This window comes from Leptodactylus fuscus, chromosome 1 (assembly GCF_031893055.1).
Source record: "Leptodactylus fuscus isolate aLepFus1 chromosome 1, aLepFus1.hap2, whole genome shotgun sequence".
Taxonomy (NCBI): domain Eukaryota; kingdom Metazoa; phylum Chordata; class Amphibia; order Anura; family Leptodactylidae; genus Leptodactylus; species Leptodactylus fuscus.
In genome coordinates, this window is record NC_134265.1 from 22,267,099 (window position 1) to 22,287,621 (window position 20,523).

The following is a 20,523-nucleotide window of genomic DNA, read 5'->3' on the forward strand; positions in this document are numbered from 1 at the left end:
TGGCCAATGCATTCTATTAGCGTGAACTGAGTTTGCACAGGGGTTCTAGTGCACCCTCGGCTCTGCTACATCAGATTGCTACATCTGATGTAGCAGTGCCGAGTGTGCATCAGATGTGTAGTTGAGCAAAACTGACTCAGCACTGCTAAGTCTCTGCATTCGCATAGGAATGCATTGGCCAGCCTTCGGCCAATCAGCGCTGGCTCTGCCGGAGGAGGCGGAGTCTAAGGTCGGACCTGAATGGAGACTGGTGTGGAGCGATCTTAGACTCCGCCTCCTCCAGCAGAGCCAGCGCTGATTGGTCGAGTTCCGTACTCTGGCCAATCAGCGCTGGCCAATGCATTCTATTAGCCCGATGAAGTAGAGCTGAATGTGTGTGCTTAGCACACACATTCAGCTCTACTTCATCAGGCTAATAGAATACATTGGCCAATCAGCGCTGGCCAATGCATTCTATTAGCTTGATGAAGCAGAGTGTGCACAAGGGTTCAAGCGCACCCTCGGCTCTGATGTAGCAGAGCTGAGGGTGCACAAGGGTTCAAGTGCACCCTCGGCTCTCCTACATCAGAGCCGAGGGTGCGCTTGAACCCTTGTGCAGCCTCGGCTCTGCTACATCAGAGCCGAGGGTGCGCTTTAACCCTTGTGCACACTCTGCTTCATCAAGCTAATAGAATGCATTGGCCAGCACTGATTGGCCAGAGTACGGAATTCGGCCAATCAGCGCAGGCCAATGCATCCCTATGGGAAAAAGTTTATCTCACAAAAATCACAATTACACACCCGATAGAGCCCCAAAAAGTTATTTTTAATAACATTCCCCCCTAAATAAAGGTTATCCCTAGCTATCCCTGCCTGTACAGCTATCCCTGTCTCATAGTCACAAAGTTCACATTCTCATATGACCCGGATTTGAAATCCACTATTCGTCTAAAATGGAGGTCACCTGATTTCGGCAGCCAATGACTTTTTCCAATTTTTTTTCAATGCCCCCGGTGTCGTAGTTCCTGTCCCACCTCCCCTGCGCTGTTATTGGTGCAAAAAAGGCGCCAGGGAAGGTGGGAGGGGAATCGAATTTTGGCGCACTTTACCACGCGGTGTTCGATTCGATTCGAACATGGCGAACACCCTGATATCCGATCGAACATGTGTTCGATAGAACACTGTTCGCTCATCTCTACCAAATACATATAATAAATTAATGGTTTATGGTCCAAATAACAAGCTGAAAGGGATCGTGTGATATACCATGGGGCTCCACAAAGTAATACACAAGGGGCAAAAACAGTAGCACTTTTTCTACCCCCATAGTGCACTTTTGTGGGTCCTTTAGCAAATACAATTACACCAACAGTCTCAAGGTTAAAGCCCCATGATACGGATATGCAGCTTTTTTGGTTGTAGATTTTGCGGCAGCCAAAGCTAAGAGTCGATTAAGTAGAAGATAGAAGTATAAGAACTTCTTTGGCTTTTCCAAAACTTGGAGCCTCAACCTAAAGGAGTTGTCCAGTTTCAATTAAATATAAGAAGACAAATGTTACTGTTTCTATAGTAAAAAATTCTACTATTGTCCAATATATTTTCTGGATCCATTCTTCACGGCTTTACAAATATTGTCGATATTGTAAATCAGATTGTCTCTACTGACGTCTCTGTAGATCATGAAACAACAAGGTTGGTGTTTATCAAACACAACATCATCCCCCGTGATTGATCTAATGGACCAATCCACTGTATCCACATAAGCTCAGAGGAGGATTTATCATTACCCATATGTTAGTGTTCTGGGCTTAAAAAAAAAATCATCAGCCTAACTCTACCAGTTTGTGGCACATGGACTACCCAAGATGCACCAAAAGTTTTACAGCCAGCACAGTAGTTTAGTAAAGGGATTTTCTGGGCCCCAACCAAAAAAATTATAGAAGGTAGGAAAGGAGATAAAATAAAGTAAAGTCGTACTCATTTTTCCTTCAGCCTCTCTTCCCAGACGCAGCTCTACAACTCTTCAATGCAGGTCTTTGTAACCATTGCTCCAGCGACAAAGTCATGAAGAAGTACAAAGCATTTACAAGCGGTGGTGGGGTATGTTGTCACTGAGGAGTATTTTTGGCGTCCATCTATGACATGCCAGTCTGTTGCATGTGGCCACTGAGACCAGTGATTGGCTGCAGATGCTACATGGGGGAGGTGCAATTCAACACGACAGTGCCAAAAATGGGGCTCCAAATTCCCCTTTAAGACTTCCATACTATACACCATGGGAAGAATATGCAAATCTGTCTTCCTTGATGTAATTAGGAAGTCAGGTGCCTCAGTGTTTCAAACCAATAGAGGGTGCTCACTGGAATGTGCAAGCCTGTCTTCCCTGATGTAATTAGGAAGACAGAATTTCAGTGAAAATAGCCCAATAAAGGCTGCTCCCTTTAACATCATGCTCGACCTTCCAAGAGGCCTTTGTTTTCTCCCTTTAACAAACCCCCCCTACCCTGTCTATACCTCTCACCTATACCAGGTTATAGTCTTCTTTACATCGAGCTGACGAGATGCAACAACATCGAAACGGCCGTTCTCGGTTGAGAGACTATACCTGGTAATAATCCTAGCATCATTGCAAAACAAAGGCCTCTTGGAAGGTCGAGCATACTGTTAAAGGGAGCAAATCTTTATTGGGCCATATCACTGAGATTCTGTCTTCTTAATTACATCAGGGAAGACAGGCTTGCACATTCCAGTGAGCGCCCTCTATTGGTTTGCAACACTGAGGCACCTGACTTCCTAATTACATCATGGAAGACAGATTTGCATATTCTTCCCATAGTCCCTTCCAAAGTGGAGAGCTAAAGGCTTAATAAGTCTCCACACACCTATATGGTGGTCTCTCCCTAAGGAGTGATGATACCCCCCTTATACTATACACCAGTCTTAATGATGGCATAAACTTATGACGGTGGTCATTTACTACCATCTCGCAGCCCAAACTACACAGGGCAAAAGGAGTTAACAAAGTCCGTCATAGTGGCACGTTCCTTTTAAAACACATGTTGAGCAGAACAGGAATCCAGTACAAGTGCGATGAGGTCTGAGCAATGAGCACTTTGATGGTTTTGTGAGCAGACAAGCGCGTTCCACTTGAAAATTAAATTGGATGAATCGTTTTCTCGTGTTGATTGCCTCTCTACAATTTAAGCAATTCATTAATCTATGAAAAAAAAAAGAGTAAAAATTTTTCAAAAAATTACGTTTTACTTAAAGACAATTATATAATATCAAAACAAGTGCCATGAGCGAATATCGTATCCAGCGAGGATCGGGAACTGCTTCACATCAAGTTCATATTGTTTATTCATTCATTTGGCAACGGTCCCAATGATATTCACAATGAGCTAATCAATTATTCAGTAATCTCCCTGGAAGGTCTTCGCAATTAAACCCCTTCAGATCTGAATGGAGAGTCAGCCGCAATGCATTATGGGTCCACTGGGCACTGGAGGGATTAATAGTAATTATGGTGCTCGGCAACAAAGCATAATCGATAAGGGTCATTATCACCAGGTTATGAACCAGAAAATCAGGATTCACATAGCATGGATGTGACCTTCGTAAAGTCAGTCATCACCTCTTGTTCCTTGGTGAGTCACATCTTAGGAGATAGTTGGGATGTCTCACGACACAGATTCTTGTAAAGTATCATTTGGTCCATTTGTATAAAATATTCAGAAGAACTTTTATGTTGCATCACGGAAATCATGAAATGAATTTTAGAGCCTTTTCGCAACATGCGCAACAAGAAAATGACCAAAGTTGTATAAGTACAATTCTTAAGCTAGGTTATTACTGTAGAACTTCTCCTCTTGTGCACCCATTCTCTACCCTGGCCCAGTAGACTTGGTCCTGACATTCTAAGCATTAATCATACCTTAAAGAAAAACGTATTTCTTTAAGGAGGCCTTTGTCACCTAACCATAGTCCATGACCTATCCAGAATCTAAACTGGTCACAGGTACCCCTATCTGTTCTTTTTAAGCTTCCATTATATACATTACTTTATCTACCACTTAGATTGCAAGCTCTTATGGACAGATAACTCTATCCTGTAAAGTGCAAGTTATTATTGGCAGGGTCTTCCCTCCTGTAGAATGTAAGCTTTTATTGGCAGTGTCCTCTTTCTTGTAGAGTGTAAGAAGCTCCTAAGGATAGGTACCTTCCCTGTAGAGTATTATCTCTTATGGGCTGGGTCCTTTCTCCTGTAGAGTGTAATCTCTTATAAGCAGGCTCCTCTCTCCTGTACAATGTAATCTCTTATGAGTAGGGTCCTCTCTCCTGTAGAAGGTAAGCTCTTATGGGCAGGGTCCTCTCTCCTGTACAGTATAAGCTCTTATGATCAGGGTCCTCTCTCCTGTAGAGTGTAATCTCTTATGGGCAGAGTTCTCTCTCCTGTAGAGTGTAAGCTCTTATGATCAGGGTCTTCTCTCCTGTAGAGTGTAAGCTCTTATGGGCAGGGAAATCTCTCCTGTAGAGCATAAGCTTTTATAAACAGGGTCCTCTCTTATCGGCAGGGTCTCTTCAGAGTATAAGCTCTTGAAAACAGAGAACTATCTCCTGTAGAATATAAGCTCTTATAGTCAGGGTCCTCTTTCCTGTAGACTATAAGCTCTTATGGGCAGGGTCCTCTCCTGTAGATTGTAAGTTCTTACATATATGGCCCTCTCTTCTGTGTAGAATAAGCTCTTATGGACAGGAAACTCTCTACTGCAGAGTAAAAGCTCTTATGGGCAGAGAGCTCTCTCCTGTAGACTATAAGCTCTTATGGGCAGGGTCCTCTCTCCTGTAGACTATAAGCTCTTATGGGCAGAGACCTCTCTCCTGTACAGTATAAGCTTTTAAGGGTAGGATCCTCTCTCCTGTAGACTATAAGCTCTTATGGGCAGGGACCTCTCTCCTGTACAGTATAAGCTCTTATGGGCAGGGTTCTCTCTCCTGTAGACTGTAAGCTCTTATGGGCGGGGTCCTCTCTCCTGTACAGTATAAGCTCTTATGGGCAGGGTCCTCTTTCCTGTAGAGTATAAGCTCTTATGGGCAGGGTCCTCTTTCCTGTAGAGTATAAGCTCTTATGGGCAGAGAGCTCTCTCCTGTAGACTATAAGCTCTTAAGGGTAGGATCCTCTCTCCTGTAGACTGTAAGCTCTTAAGGGTAGGGACCTGTATCCTGTAGGGTATAAGTTTTATATGTCCTGATACCATTCATTCTGTACTCCATTACTACTACTGTACTAAATGTTTCCACCTATGACCTTGTGTGCTCCAAATTCTTATAGTTTAATCTGCAGATTATTGACCTGTACAGAATCTGCTTGTTCAATTCCGACTGCCTTGTAACACCAGCATTAAGATGTATATTCTCAAGATTATCTCCTTCTTAGCAATAACATCCTTAGCATTCGACCTCTTTCTGAATAGATGTTGCTTTTAAAAGGAATATCTACTCCTAATCCATCCTGCTTAAAAGGCTCTAATGATGACGCATATATGTAAATGGCATGAAAAAAAATCCAAGCGTTGACGGGGAAGAATTATTTTTTACAATAAAACCCAGCTTTCTGCCTCTGAGCTAAGATTTACGCTGAAACACTCAATGTCAAGAAGCTGCCATAAAGGGCATAAAATGAAAAGGCTGGATGTTTTTATTGCTTATTATTTGCACTTACATATAGATAAACGAATAAACAAAATTCACGTTACTTTCATGTCGTGCCATAAACGCTCACCTTTTATTTTTAATGTGTTTTTGTTGTATTTTTCAGAACCAAGCTCCCATTATGTGATTTCTCTGAAAGCTTTTAATAACGCTGGAGAAGGGGTCCCTCTATATGAAAGTGCCACAACTCGATCTCAAACCGGTAGGTTAGAGGGAAAGGGTTTTTTTGCGAAGTGTTATCTTTCTATTTTTGTTTGGATGCTTATTTTTTACAGGAGCTTATAATTGCATAAAATGAACAGGTAAGTGAAGGGAAATTAAGCAACATGGCTTGATGTGCTGCAATTATTCTTCATTAATGCAATGCACTTAACCCAGTAAAGATAGTTTTTTACAGGAAAATACGGTAATTACGGTAATAGCTAGAGATGAGCGAACCGTAAAATATTCGTTATTCGTTTCGAATAGCCGCTCAATATTCGACTATTCGATCGAATATCGAACCCTGTTATAGTCTATGGGGAAAAATGCTTTGTTTCAGGGGAACCCACCATTCAACTCAGGAGGGTCACCAAGTCCAGTATGACACCTCAGCAAATGAGGACAACACCTCTGGAATGTAACTGGGACAGCAAGGGAAGCATGTCTGGGGGCATCTAGCAAGCCCAAGTCACTGTTTTACCCCACCATCACAGTCTATCAACTACACACTTTCTACACTCAAAAAAACCTCTATCAAAGTGGGAAAATACCTGGAAATCTTCTTTCTTCCCCATTTGGATGGACAGAAACCCAAATTCAAGCTAAAGAATCATTACCAAGCACCCCTTTAAATCACGTTGCCCATGACAACCACAGATGGAATAGGCAATGGGAAATCCAACAGTACTCACCCTAAAAAGTCATTGTGGCTGTGTGTATGATGTTGTAAGACCTTCCAAAATTCACTTTTATGGCCCTTAACGTGAGCCCTTAAGCTGAGCTACCAGCAGAGATTGAGGCCCTTTAGGTGACTACAGCCTCTTACCAGCAGAGTTTCAGGCCCTTAGAGTGAGTAGAGCCTTACACCATCAGAGTTTTGGGCCCTTGGAGTGAGTAGAGCCTTTAAAAAGCAGTGTTTTTAGCCCTTGCAGTGAGTAGAGCCTTGCACCGGCAGTGTTTTTGGCCCTTACAGTGAGTTGAGCCTCTAACCAGCAGAGGTGGGGGAAATGAGGGTGGATTGAGCCTCTAACCAGCAGAGTTGGGGGGAATCAGGGTGGATTGAGACTCTAACCAGCAGAGTTGGGGGGAATCAGGGTGGATTGAGACTCTAACCAGCAGAGTTGGGGGGAATCAGGGTGGATTGAGACTCTAACCAGCAGAGTTGGGGGGAATCAGGGTGGATTGAGACTCTAACCAGCAGATTTGGGAGGAATCAGGGCGCATTGAGCCTAGTAGGAGCACAATTGTGCAACGCTGACGGTGGAGGAGTATGAGGAGGAGAATTAATTGTAGATAGTGAGCGCACACATGAAACTTCATGTCAGGGTGCTTGACACCGGTGGACATGAAAATGATGGGTCTATCCAGTGGCTGTTCATTTTTATCAGCGTCAGCCGGTCGGCCAGGTACTCCCGCAACATGCGCCTATACTTGTCCCTCCTGGTGACACTAGGCCCCTCAGTGGCGGTAGTTTGGCCACAGGGTGCCATTAACTTGTCCCAGACCTTGTAGAGTGTGCCCCTGCCAGGTGTGGACCGGATGACAGTTGTTCGCCTGTTGGAGGAACTCTCCTGTGTGCCGCCAACGAGAGTTGATGGAAACATCTCCATCATATTCTGCACCAGTTGCTTGTGGCAATCACTGATGCGACTGGCCCTCTCCTCTACCAGAATAAAATTGCAAACATTATTTTTATACCGGGGGTCGAGGATTGCAAAAATCTAGTAGTTGTTGCTCTCCAGGATTTTGACAATGCGTTTGTCAGTTGAAAAGCACTCCAACATGTATTCAGCCATGGGTTGTCGTAGTTCCTGTCCCACCTCCCCTGCACAGTTATTGCTGCAAAAAGGAAGGGAAGGTAGGAGGGGATACAAATTTTTACTGCGTATGCCGCGTGGTATTCGATTGGGAACGAATACCTTGAACGGCCTGATTTTCGATCGAATACCGATTTGATCGAACGGTGTTCGCTCATCTCTATTGATAGCCCTTTTAACACACTGTACATATCAGCACAAAGCAATAAGCCCTTAAAGTAGGCTCCAAGACACATTTTCTCTGGATTTACAGCATATAACAATATCATAGAGAAAAAAAAATTCAATGTTTTATTCAGCTTCTAGTTCAATCACATAAAATTTATAGAAAATAATAAAAATAAGCCACATTTCCCCCAAAATATAATTTTGGTGTAAAATAAAAATTAGAATTCTTATATTGCCTAGTAGTTATGGGTTGCTTAGGAAAGTTAGGGGAAACCTTATGTAATTGCAAAAATTCTATTATCTAATTGTATTGGTTATTATTATTATTATTATTATTATTTTACAGCAAGTTACTAAAATTCCAATTAGGCCTTACGCTGGGTTCACACCTGCGTTCAGGGTCTCCATACTATGGTTTCCGTCTTCTGCATGGCAGAAGACGGAAACCATAGACCGGGTCCGGCCGTGCGCGGCGGTGAGCGTTTTAGGCTCTCCGCCGCGAAACTGGATTTTTTTATCCGGACACAGAGTAGTGCATGTCCGACTCTGTGTCCGGATTATAAAACCCGGTTTCGCGGCGGAGAGCGCAAAACGCTCACTGCCGCGCACGGCCGGACAGCTTTCTCACCCATTCAAATGAATGGGTGAGAAAGTCTCCTGCAGGCTTCCGTCTCCTGCATCTGTTTTATGCAGGAAACGGAAACCTGCAATAAGGACCGAACAACGCAGATGTGAACGAGCCCTTAGAAGGGCGATTTCCTCAAAAATATAATTTTTGTGTAAAATAAAAATTTTAATTTTAATATTAGACACTAGTTATGGCTTGCATTGAAAGTAAGGGGAAACCTTACGTAATAGAAAAAAAATTACATTTTTGAATTGTGATCTTTTGTAAGCAAGTTATTATGATTCCATTTAAGCCTCAACAGGTCTATTGCCCTGAAATATAACTTTAGAGTAAATTAAAATTTTTAATTTTGGCTTTGCCCAATAGTTATGCATCGTATTGAATAAAATGAATAATCGTAAATAATTTGGAAAATTTCATATTACCTAATTGTCATTTTTTTAAATCAAGATTCCCTTTAGGCTTTAGAGGGCACATTAGTCCATATTATATTTTATAACTTTATAGCATTACTATAACTTTTTTTGTATTCCAGTAATTTCTAATGCCTCGAAATCATAAGCCATTTATAAGAAAATTACCAATTTTTAAGATTTTAGCATTTGGAAATGAATGCAAGGTCTAAACATGGAGGGGGGACAATTTTGTATTTTATAATTTTACGTTGATTACATATACACATATACATATCTATATATCGAGGGGGGGATATTACTGTATATCAAATGCATTTTTGGAATATCTGATGTTATGTGTCTGCTCTATTTGCTTTCATTTGATGGAATATTCTCACGTTGTTCCTCACTCGTATGAGCTGTATGTCAATGAGAGCACAAAAGTCCTAAGACATACAGTATCCCATAAGGCAACCCTGTAGAATATTCCGATCAAATACAGGAATAAAACAATTTCATTGATGTAAATTTTTTTTATGAAGTATTCCCAAAAGAGATAGTCCAGGGAGTTTCGGCTTTTCATTTCACTTGTCCACCTCCCCATCATCAGGGCTAAATCAATATGTAATTTCAATTTCATTGTAAAATATTATAATATATATCACTTGTTTTCTGAAAACAATTTTGCTAAGAAATATTCTGGAGTGAAAATCAATACAGATAACATCATTCGCTCTGTGCGATAAACAAGACCAGGCTGGCTAAGTCAAATGAAATATTTTATTTGGTCCAGAAGCGATTTGACGCGTTAGCTTTTTATTCATTTTTATTTACTCTTTTGATGTTATGTTTTATAGTTGTAATATATTGTTTTTATTCATTTATACATATGGAGATAAAATAGACTGAAGAGTGAATGTTTAACTCCTCGGAGTGGGGCATCTATCTATTATTAATAGAAGACTTCTTATCATTCTACTTAAGTTCAGGCTATGGTTACATTAGTGTTACGTGACCATTTGGGGACTCCGTCCTCCATTCTTCTTAAAATATTACTTTTCTCTCCACCAATTTTGGGCGGAGGTCCAGTTATAGTCTATGGGGTCCTTGGGTTTCCCAAGTACCAATTTTTAAGAGGATAGGATTTTCATTTTTACGGTCCCCAAGCTGACCCAAAGAACAGAAACCTGAAGACTAATGTGAACCTAGCGTCAGAAGTATACTCAGCTTTTGATAGGATATGCCATCACATCATAATTGTAGGGGTCTCAGGGAAACTATCCCTTGAATTTTGGGATTAGTTGATGTCCATTATGTTTGATCTTCACTGATCATAATGTTATAGGAGATCCCAAGGATGGGCCATACCAGATGGGAATACCATTCTAAGATGGGTTCAGCTTTTTTTCTATTTACGATATAAGGGCATGACCACTTGGGCCACCAAAAATCAATCTGTGTTGATGGCGGCTTACCAACAGGGTTATACAGTTATAAAGCAACAAAGCATGCATTGAGGGCTTGTGGAGGCATCTGACAAGGTTTTGTGTACAATCACAGATGTCGATGTCCTCCGTCTGAAAGTTGACTCCACTTTGCCGGTTGTGTTATTGGCCTAGATCTGTTCCAATCCATCAGCACTTAACCTAAATATATATATATATATATATATATATATATATATATATATATATATACAGTAATAGTAGTAGTAGTATTTTTCAATGAGTTCATATTTCAGAGTATTCATTTTCCAGTTGCAAAAAGAAATCTACTTAAAACATATTAGAAGTCAGTAGTTATACCGCTATAATGTTTATTGAATTCTAATTGAACTTTCAAGGTGCCTGAAATTAATGGACTCTGCCTACATGCATTTTTATGACTATATAATTGATTTCTACCCCTATGGAAACATGTATAGAAGCAATAATCTGCTACAGCGAGGAACTCAAGGACATTTCATAAGTCAATAGAAAAGTGTGATTTTCTGCTGCCAACGCTCTCCAGGGAATCGCATTAACTATTAAGGGATTTGTGTTTTCCCTTCTCGTACAGCCTATATTAATAGAAGACTCGGGGTTGAGAAAATATCAAATTGTACGCATTTCTATTTCCGCATGCCTCTCTTTTTACTAATTGATGTTTATCTGCGAATTATCGGTATATTTTCTACTTATTTTTCTGTAGATTTTTTTTACTATTTTTTCCGAGATATTTTTTTTATATGTTTTTATATCCGCTGAGGCAAATACATAAAAAAATATATAATTTAATGACTGCAAACAAAAAACATAAACTGTAATTAATTGCAATTTCTTTCTCTCTGTCTTTCTTTACGCCATTCTCCCCCTTACCATTATTTTGTATTTAACCCATTGTTTTCCTTTGCTGTGTAAAATATATTTTTTATTAATATTTATTTATTTTTTTATAATTTCATTTATTATTATTATTTAATATATTATTTGCTGCATGACTACCAGACCCCTTGGATCCCTCGGAAATTGAGTTTTATCCTTTTATTGATGATTTTCCTACCTCAGTCCCAGAAATGTCCACCCCCATGCTCCCACCAGTAGGTGTACAGGCAGTTGCTTTAACGCATGAAGCTGTGAGAGTCAGCTGGGCCGACAACTCTGTCTTAAAGAACCAAAAGACGGCCGAAGTTCGTTTCTACACGATACGATGGAGAACAAGCTACTCGTCCAGCTCTAAATACAAGGTAAACTGAGTTAAAAGAAGGTGTTTCGCCATTTGGAGCCCCTATTTATTAGCTAGAGTTGAGATTAACTGCAAAACTCAGGTTATGTTTTGGAGGACCTAACACATGTAATACTCTATTTCTCCTGTTGAGGCACTGCAGGGAAACCAAACACTTGTTCCCATGTTGCCCGTAGATCACTGGAATCTCCAATAACAGGGGAACCATGCTCAGATTATCGTTGGGCACTCTTTGTAACAAAGTAAAATAATCTTAAAGCGGATACCCCCTTTAAAGTCAATCAGAAACTACACATCTTTGATGCTAGCATGTTGTATTTTATGCAATTATTTTTTTTTGTTTTTATTTTATAAGTCTGCAGATACAACATCCTTAAGCCATACGGTTACGGGTCTAAAACCAAACACCATGTATGAGTTTTCAGTGATGGTCACCAAAGGCAGGAGATCGAGCACGTGGAGTATGACTGCTCATGCTACTACCTATGAAACAGGTAATGGCGGAATAGTAAATATTATTTATTTGCACATATCATATAGAGGACACTGGGGTTGTCTATTTTTATGGGAAACTACTCTATCATTGTTTGGGGGCACAGAGAATTCCACTACATGGGCGATTATGTCTTGTGTTGTTATAGAGAAGAATTGGTACAGTATTCCAAGTAACATTGTAATGCATCTAATATAGAAGAAAAGGGACTATTTTTGTTATTTTAAGGGTTTTTTTTTTCCAAATAGGATGTTGTTAAAGTTTGGTTGGTAGGGATCCACTATTTGAGACCCCAGTTGACCAACCCAATGAAAGTGCTTCATTGTCAACAATACAAGGTGCTATGTCTGGTATTCCAAACCATCCCATAAGGTAGATCCAGCTTGACACTTTCATTGTGTTGACATAAGGGTTGCCCCTACTTGATGGCCTAACCTAAGTATAGGCCATTGTCTCTGAGAACCCCTTGTTAATAGATGTCCTGACCTTGACTTCCTCTTCAAAAAGATCTTTGGCAATGTGTGCACTATACAACTCCCCATACACCCATTTGCCCGAGAGCTGATCTTTCTGACATGTGTCCTACATGTGGAAAGGATAAAAGTCCCTGCCAGGTACCTCTGATATTGTCTTATCTGTCCTGAGAACTAGAGGATTAGGCATGTTGAAATCTACAGCCTGATCTGCTGCTAGGGAAGAGTTAAGAGGGCTATCTACATAGTAGAGGCTTGACTGGTCCTGATGGTATAGTCAGAAACTTTTCGAAGTTACCTTGGGTTTCTATGACCTATATCAAATGGGTTCTCCAAGACTGGACATTTATGGTCTATGGATAGTGTAGGACATTAAGGTCAGATTAGTAAGGACTAGAGATGAGCGAACAGTAAAATGTTCGAGATTCGATATTCGTTTCGAGTAGCCACTCTATATTCGACTACTCGAATCGAATATCGAACCCTATTATACTCTATGGGGGGAAAATGCTTGTTTCAGGGGTAGGCAACATTCGATCAAATTATACTTACCAAGTCCACGAGTGAGGGTCGGGCTTGATCCTCTGAGAAGTCTTCTCCGTGCAGCATCCCCGCGGCATCTTCCGGCTCTGAATTCACTCTACCATGCATCGGGCCTGGGCAGAGCCGACTGCGCATGCCCGCACTACAAGTGGGCATGTGCATTCGGCTCTGCCCAGGCCCGATGCCTGGCAGAGTGAATTCAGAGCCAGAAGACGCCGCGGGGAAGCTGCACGGAGCAGACTTCTAAAGGTAGGAGAAGAACCAGCGTTGATTGGCCGACTTTATAGCATTTGGCCAATCAATGCTGGTTCTGCATCGAACTCTTCCATTCGAATAGTGAGTGGTACTCGATTGAGTACAAGTATTTTGAATACCGTAGTATTTGATCGAACACCTACTCGATCGAATACTACTCGCTCATCTCTAGTAAGGACCAATACCTAGTACATTATTGTACCAGGCCAGAAGCACCAGGTAATAGTCATAAATGGAGGTGCAAGTGTCAGACCCTTTGCCAATTGTATATTGATAATCTATCCTCAGAACAGAACATCAATGCCCAGTCTTAGAGAAACCCTTTAATGCATCCGGCCCTTGTCTTTGTGGTTTGGTACACTACAGTGCCTCCAAATCCTCTTACAATGTTCCCTGGGTGGAGCATCATAGTATACATTCGTTATACTATATCACTTTTCGGAGATTTTAGGATCTTTTTCTCCTTCCTTGACTTTTACAGTTTAGGAAAACCAAACTGTGGGGCAGAAGAGTGTCAGGATGTCATAATTAGATGTGTGAACCTCCCTAACATTACGTCTCTTGCCTCTGTTGGGATTATACTTCCTATCAGCACCTTGAATGTCGTACTGTTAATTTACACCTCGTTCATAGCCAAGCGTTTCTTTCTTTTTTTTCACATTTTAAGCTCCAACATCTGCCCCGAAGGATTTAACAGTCATCACAAGGGAAAGGAAGCCTCGAGCTGTTACAGTCAGCTGGCAGCCTCCAATTGAAGCCAACGGCAAGATTACTGGTAATTTGCTTGCTCTGCACCTTTTTTTTCGGATACCACATGTCTCACTACCCAACTTTCTCTTCTGTTTAGTGATACTCTTTTGATTGCAATTTTTAGATAAATAAAGAATGTGATGCTGCCTCCTAGAACCTGCCATATTGACCAGAAGTTTTGCATATGATGCAGACACTAATTTACCTAGACCTTCTCTGCAGCTGCATTCTTGTATTGCAGCTCAGGGGTGGTGCTGTTTTATCTCATCTCAGATACACTGTAGTCTGCTTTACCTTTCAAATGTTTAGTGCTCGTTTTATATGCAGCATTATCTAGAGACATGGTTTTCTACAGAGATCTCTTTGTGATTCCCAAAAGTCTGGAGGTGTAAGAAAGCATTGCTTCTAAAGGAGAACATTTCAATACTGCACCTAGTGGAGCTTTTGTGCAGCAAGTAGAACATTTCAATACTGCACCTAGTGGAGCTTTTATGCAGTAAGGAGAACAATTAATACTGCACCTAGTGGAGCTTTTATGCAGCAAGGGGAATATTTCAATACTGCACCTAGTGGAGCTTTTATGCAGCAAGGAGAACATTTCAATACTGCACCTAGTAGAACTTTTATGCAGCAAGGAGAACATTTCAATACTGCACCCAGTGGAGCTTTTATGCAGCAAGGAGAACATTTCATTACTGCACCTAGTAGAGCTTTTATAGCAGAATGTGGAGGCTATGTAGATTTATACTTTGTAGGCACAGGCTTCATGCAGTAACATAGGACCTCTGTGCACTAATATACAACTTGACCTCCAAAAGCTTTGTCGACATTATTCAAAAGGGGCTGAAGATGACATAGGAGGCAAATATGGACAGTAACCCAACTAACCCCATTGAATAAGGCTATCCTTCACTGAATAGGCTAATATCAAGTAACATTAGATGTTTTTTTTTGCCATAGGCTTGATAGCTATTGGAACTGCCCAAGATGGGCTTCCATCCAATGTTGACCCATAGTCACCTTTTTTAAGTGGCAAATACTCAGATGTGATTTAAGCTTTAGTTTCCAGGAAAAAAAAGACCATGCTAATGAAGATAAAAACCCAGAAAGATGTACAAGGAGGTTACAACTGGCGAGGTTCATCATAATTAGAAGTGACAGAAGCTGGCACTTACCACATTGAAAGAATAATGCGTTATGATGTTGATACTGCGGCTACAAATACATAATGCAGGACCTGGACTCATTCATAATTCATGGAGGCTTAAAATGTTTCCCTAAAGCTGTCACACTGTATATTTTTATTTGTGTTTTTAGCTTATATCCTGTTTTATACCTTGGATAAGAACCTCCAAATAGATGACTGGGTAATGGAGACCATCGGTGGCGACAGACTCACTCATGAGATCCTCGACCTCAACCTCGATACAGCTTATTATTTCAGGATACAGGCTCGTAATGCCAAAGGATTGGGGCCCCTCTCCGACCCAATTCCTTTCAGAACGCCCAAAGGTGAGATTCCATCTTATTCCATTTATTATTATTTTTTTTAACTATTTAAATGAGTCACAAGGGAGATGCAGCAAGGTGTAATGCCATGGCGGATCAACTCAGAAACTCTGCAAAAGTACAGGAGAAACTTTTCTGCTGTCTCCTGATTTCCTCGATGTCTTATATGCTTATGCAAAATACAAGTCAAATACAGAACATCTTGTTTACACATTGCGGGAATATTTGCAGCTAGGGGAAGACTTTAGTGAAACAAGGAAGATCAGTCAGTATGTATTATGGAGATAGATATAGCTCAGAATCAAATGGAAGCTATTTTGGAACATTGTGAAAAAATGCATGTGGCACTGCGTTCTGCTCTGTCTGAATAGGCTTGTAAAAAGGTTTAAAATACTAGCATAGTTTTTGTTAGTATGGTCTCCAGCAGTAGGATACACAAGATATAGGCAGCTCAATAACATAAATTTAAGCAATACCGCCATTTTGATGCCAGGCTTTGCCAATCAGGATAGTAGTAGCCAGTGTTTGTCTCCCTCTCTACCCTCCCCTCTGTACCTGTCTTTACCAGCAATAGGTGTGGTCATGTAATAATAGCAGGAATGGGACCAAACTTTTGGGTCCCTTCTATCCAAGGTCATTCTAATAATTACATGGTCTGGAAAAAAAAAACAAAAAACAAAAAAACCCTTGTTTTAGTCTGTAGTCTGCTGACAGTACTGGTCTGCTGACAGTTCTCCAGTTGAAGTTGTGAAGTAGATTCCCATCTCTTCAAGCTCATAATCTTTTCTGCAAGCAGGATAGTTCTGTTGGAAAAAATTGGCACTTGAAATACAAAGTATTCAAGTTAAATGTTCCCTCTAGAGTTAGTCTGTAGTCTGCTGACAGTACTGGTCTGCTGACAGTTCTCCAGTTGAAGTTGTGCAGTAGATTCCTATCTCTTCAAGCCCATAATCTTTTCTGCAAGCAGGATAGTTCTGTTGGAAAACATTGGCACTTGAAATACAAAGTATTCAAGTTAAATGTTCCCTCTAGAGTAAGTCTGTAGTCTGCTGACAGTTTCCCAGTTGAAACTGTGCAGTAGAATATCTTCTGAAGCTTAGACTCTTGTCTGCAAGCTTCAGAATAGTTCTTTGGGAGAAAATTGGCACTTGAAATACAAATTTTTGAAGATAAATGATCTTTTAAAGGAAAGATAAGAAATAGTCCCTCTTGCGTTAGTCTGTAGTCTGCTGACAGTACTGGTCTGCTGACAGTTCCCCAGTTGAAGTTGTGCAATAGATTCTTTTTAAGATCAGAATCTTTTCTCCAAGCTTCAAAATAGTACTGTTAGAGAAACTTGACACTTAATTACAAAGTATAAGAATAATCCCCTTTGTTTTAGTCTGCTGACAGTACCGTTCTGCTGACAGTTTCCCAGTTGAAGTTGTGCTGTAGATGCCTATCTCTTGAAGCTCATAATCTTTTCTACATGCTTCAGGATAATGCTGTGGGAGAAGATCGGCACTTGAAAAACAAAGTATTCCAGTTAAACGTTCTTTTAAAGGAAAAATAAGAAGAAATAGTTTACTTTGAGTTAGTCTGTAGTCTGCTGACAGTTCCCCCAGTTGAAGCTGTACAGTATACTTCATATCTTCTGAAGATCAGAATCTTACACTCTTCAGGATAGGACACTTGAATTACAAAATATTCAGGTTACATGGTCTTTTAAATGGAAAATAAGAATAATCCCCTTAATTTTAGTCTGCTGACAGTGCTGGTCTGCTGACAATTTCCCACTTGAAGTTGTGCAGTAGATTTCTATCTCTAAATGGTTGTTTAAAGGAAAAATAAGACTAAATAATCAGCTTTTTGGCTATAATTCTGACCTGTCGCCATAATGTAAACCTGAGTAAGGATCCAGTTAAAAATAAGAAAATTACTTGTTATCAATGTAGCATCATTAGGCGCACGTGCGGCCGCTCACCCCAACCCTGAATGTTTGATGTAATTCCCTATACAGCCTGTAATAATTTATTACAATCAATCATCCGGTGGCTCCAGAGACCTGTCACCACATCTAAGGTGCCAAGGCTCTGTGAAGTCTTTGCCATGTCTTGAGATCCTTGTTAATGTCGGGGTGTTTCTCCCGCCTGCTAATAAATAAATATTACAAATAGAAATCTGCGGCTTAATTTCATAGATCTGAGAGTCTGCGAGGCGCTAAACCAGTCCGAGCTGCGTCGCATTGAACTCGTCCCCCTCTGAGTCTCTGTAGTTGAAATTGTACATGTAAAAGAGCATGAAACTCCATGCCCTTTCATATCATCCACTGAGACAGGGAAATGAATAATACTTAAATTATACATGTCATTCATTATGCGCCACATTCGAGGCGGGTGTAAAATTTTTTTACTAGGTGCAGTACCTCAAATGACCACTAGGAAGCACATGATTATTCCATTCATTTGCATGTTGCATCTTGGATGCGGAGCCTTTGACCAGTGCACAAACCCAGATTACTGATACACGCCAAGCAAATAAGGAAATCAACCGCTACCAGATCTCAAAATCACATATTCATACATGCATTATATCCCTAAAATATCCGATTCTTAAATTTCATCAAATCTTAGTTGCTACAAACGTAAAGGAACAGAGACTGTGTAGCATCGGTCAGGTTACTGCAGCGGTCGTGTTATATACACTGATTCTGATGTGTGCAGAGCCTGTAAAGCCCCCTGGTTTGGCAAGGGTTAAAGAAAATGCAAACAGACAAAAAGACAATCAGGGATGTGTTGATTGTAATAGACCTAAATGGGCTACTCCATAAAAATGAAGCCACAGTTAAATTAAAAAATCTCAACTTTAACACTGCTACAGAGAGATGTGATTAATAGAAAGTAATCTCATTGCATATTAGATGCGTTTTACTTATCACCATGCAAAAATTGCAATTTGATGGCCTAAAAAAAAGAATGGAGGATTCTTAATTGTACAGCGCCACCTAATGCTCAGTGGTGTATTAGCAACTGCATGTTAGGTCTGGTCTGGAGGGCTGGTAGAATATAAAAGCATGAACACGGACATGATATACTATAGATAGGTAGATAGATAGATAGATAGATAGATAGATAGATAGATAGATAGATAGGAGATAGATAGATAGATAGATAGATAGATAGATAGATGATAGATAGATAGATAGATAGATAGATAGGAGATAGATAGATAGATAGATAGATAGATAGATAGATAGATGATAGATAATAGATAGATAGATAGATAGATAGATAGATAGATAGATAGATAGGAGATAGATAGATAGATAGATAGATAGATAGATAGATAGGAGATAAATAGATAGATAGATAGATAGATAGATAGATAGATAGATAGATAGGAGATAGATAGATAGATAGGAGATAGATAGATAGATAGATAGATAGATAGATAGATAGATAGATAGATAGATACTTTTGACATGTGCCCCCCCTCCTCCGAAGACCTCAACCGACCCCCTCCTCCGCATTCCTGCGTGCTCTATTATGCCCCATAGTGGCCCCTCCACACAGTATTATCCCCCATATTGGCCCCTGCACACAGTATTATCCCCCATAGTGGCCCCTGCACACAGTATTATGCCCCATAGTGGCCCCTGCACACAGTATTATGCCCCATAGTGGCCCCTACACACAGTATTATGCCCCATAGTGTCCCCTGCACACAGTATTATCCCCCATAGTGGCCCCTGCACACAGTATTAAGTCCCTATACTGGCCCCAGTACACAGTATTATGTCCCATAGTGGCCCCTGCACACAGTATTATGTCCCTATACTGGCCCCAGTACACAGTATTATGTCCCATAGTGGCCCCTGCACACAGTATTATGCCCCATAGTGGCCCCTGCACACAGTATTATGTCCCTATACTGGCCCCAGTACACAGTATTATGTCCCATAGTGGCCCCTGCACACAGTATTATGCCCCATAGTGGCCCCTGCACACAGTATTATCCCCCATAGTGTCCCCTGCACACAGTATTATCCCCCATATTGACCCCTGCACACAGTATTATCCCCCATAGTGGCCCCTACACACAGTATTATGTCCCATAGTGGCCTCTGCACACAGTATTATCCCCCATAGTGGTCCCTGCACACAGTATTATCCCCCATAGTGGCCCCTGGACACAGTATTATCCCCCATATTGACCCCTGCACACAGTATTATCCCCCATAGTGGCCCCTGGACACAGTATTATCCCCCATATTGACCCCTGCACACAGTATTATCCCCCATAGTGGTCCCTGCACACAGTATTATGCCCCATAGTGTCCCCTGCACACAGTATTATCCCCCATAGTGGCCCCTGCACACAGTATTATGTCCCATAGTGGCCCCTCCACACAGTATTATCCCCCATATTGGCCCCTGCACACAGTATTATCCCTCATAGTGGCCCCTGCACACAGTATTATCCCCCATAGTGGTCCCTGCACACAGTATTATCCCCCATAGTGGCCCCTGCACACAGTATTATGCCCCATAGTGGCCCCTGGACACAGTATTATCCCACATAGTGACCCCTGCACACACTATTATGTCCCTTAGTGGTCCCTGCACACAGTATTATCCCTCATAGTGGCCCCTGCACACAGTATTATCCCCCATAGTGGCCCCTACACACAGTATTATGCCCCATAGTGGCCCCTGCACACAGTATTATGTCCCTATACTGGCCCCAGTACACAGTATTATGTCCCATAGTGGCCCCTGCACACAGTATTATGCCCCATAGTGGCCCCTCCACACAGTATTATCCCCCATATTGGCCCCTGCACACAGTATTATCCCCCATAGTGGCCCCTGCACACAGTATTATGCCCCATAGTGGC

General features: G+C 41.1%; 1 protein-coding gene across 6 annotated transcripts in view; it reads left to right on the forward strand.

Annotated features, from left to right (window-relative positions):
- Nucleotides 1-20,523, forward strand: part of DCC (DCC netrin 1 receptor) — a 634,243-nt gene that overhangs the window by 560,006 nt on the left and 53,714 nt on the right. For 5 of the 6 annotated variants that reach the window (XM_075267856.1, XM_075267865.1, XM_075267883.1 and 2 more), the window contains exons 16-20: nt 5,798-5,893; nt 11,387-11,625; nt 11,980-12,118; nt 14,056-14,163; nt 15,456-15,650. In XM_075267856.1, the coding sequence (XP_075123957.1) occupies nt 5,798-5,893; nt 11,387-11,625; nt 11,980-12,118; nt 14,056-14,163; nt 15,456-15,650 (777 nt within the window). The remainder of the gene's footprint in view (nt 1-5,797; nt 5,894-11,386; nt 11,626-11,979; nt 12,119-14,055; nt 14,164-15,455; nt 15,651-20,523) is intronic. The other variant, XM_075267900.1, reaches the window with a different exon arrangement.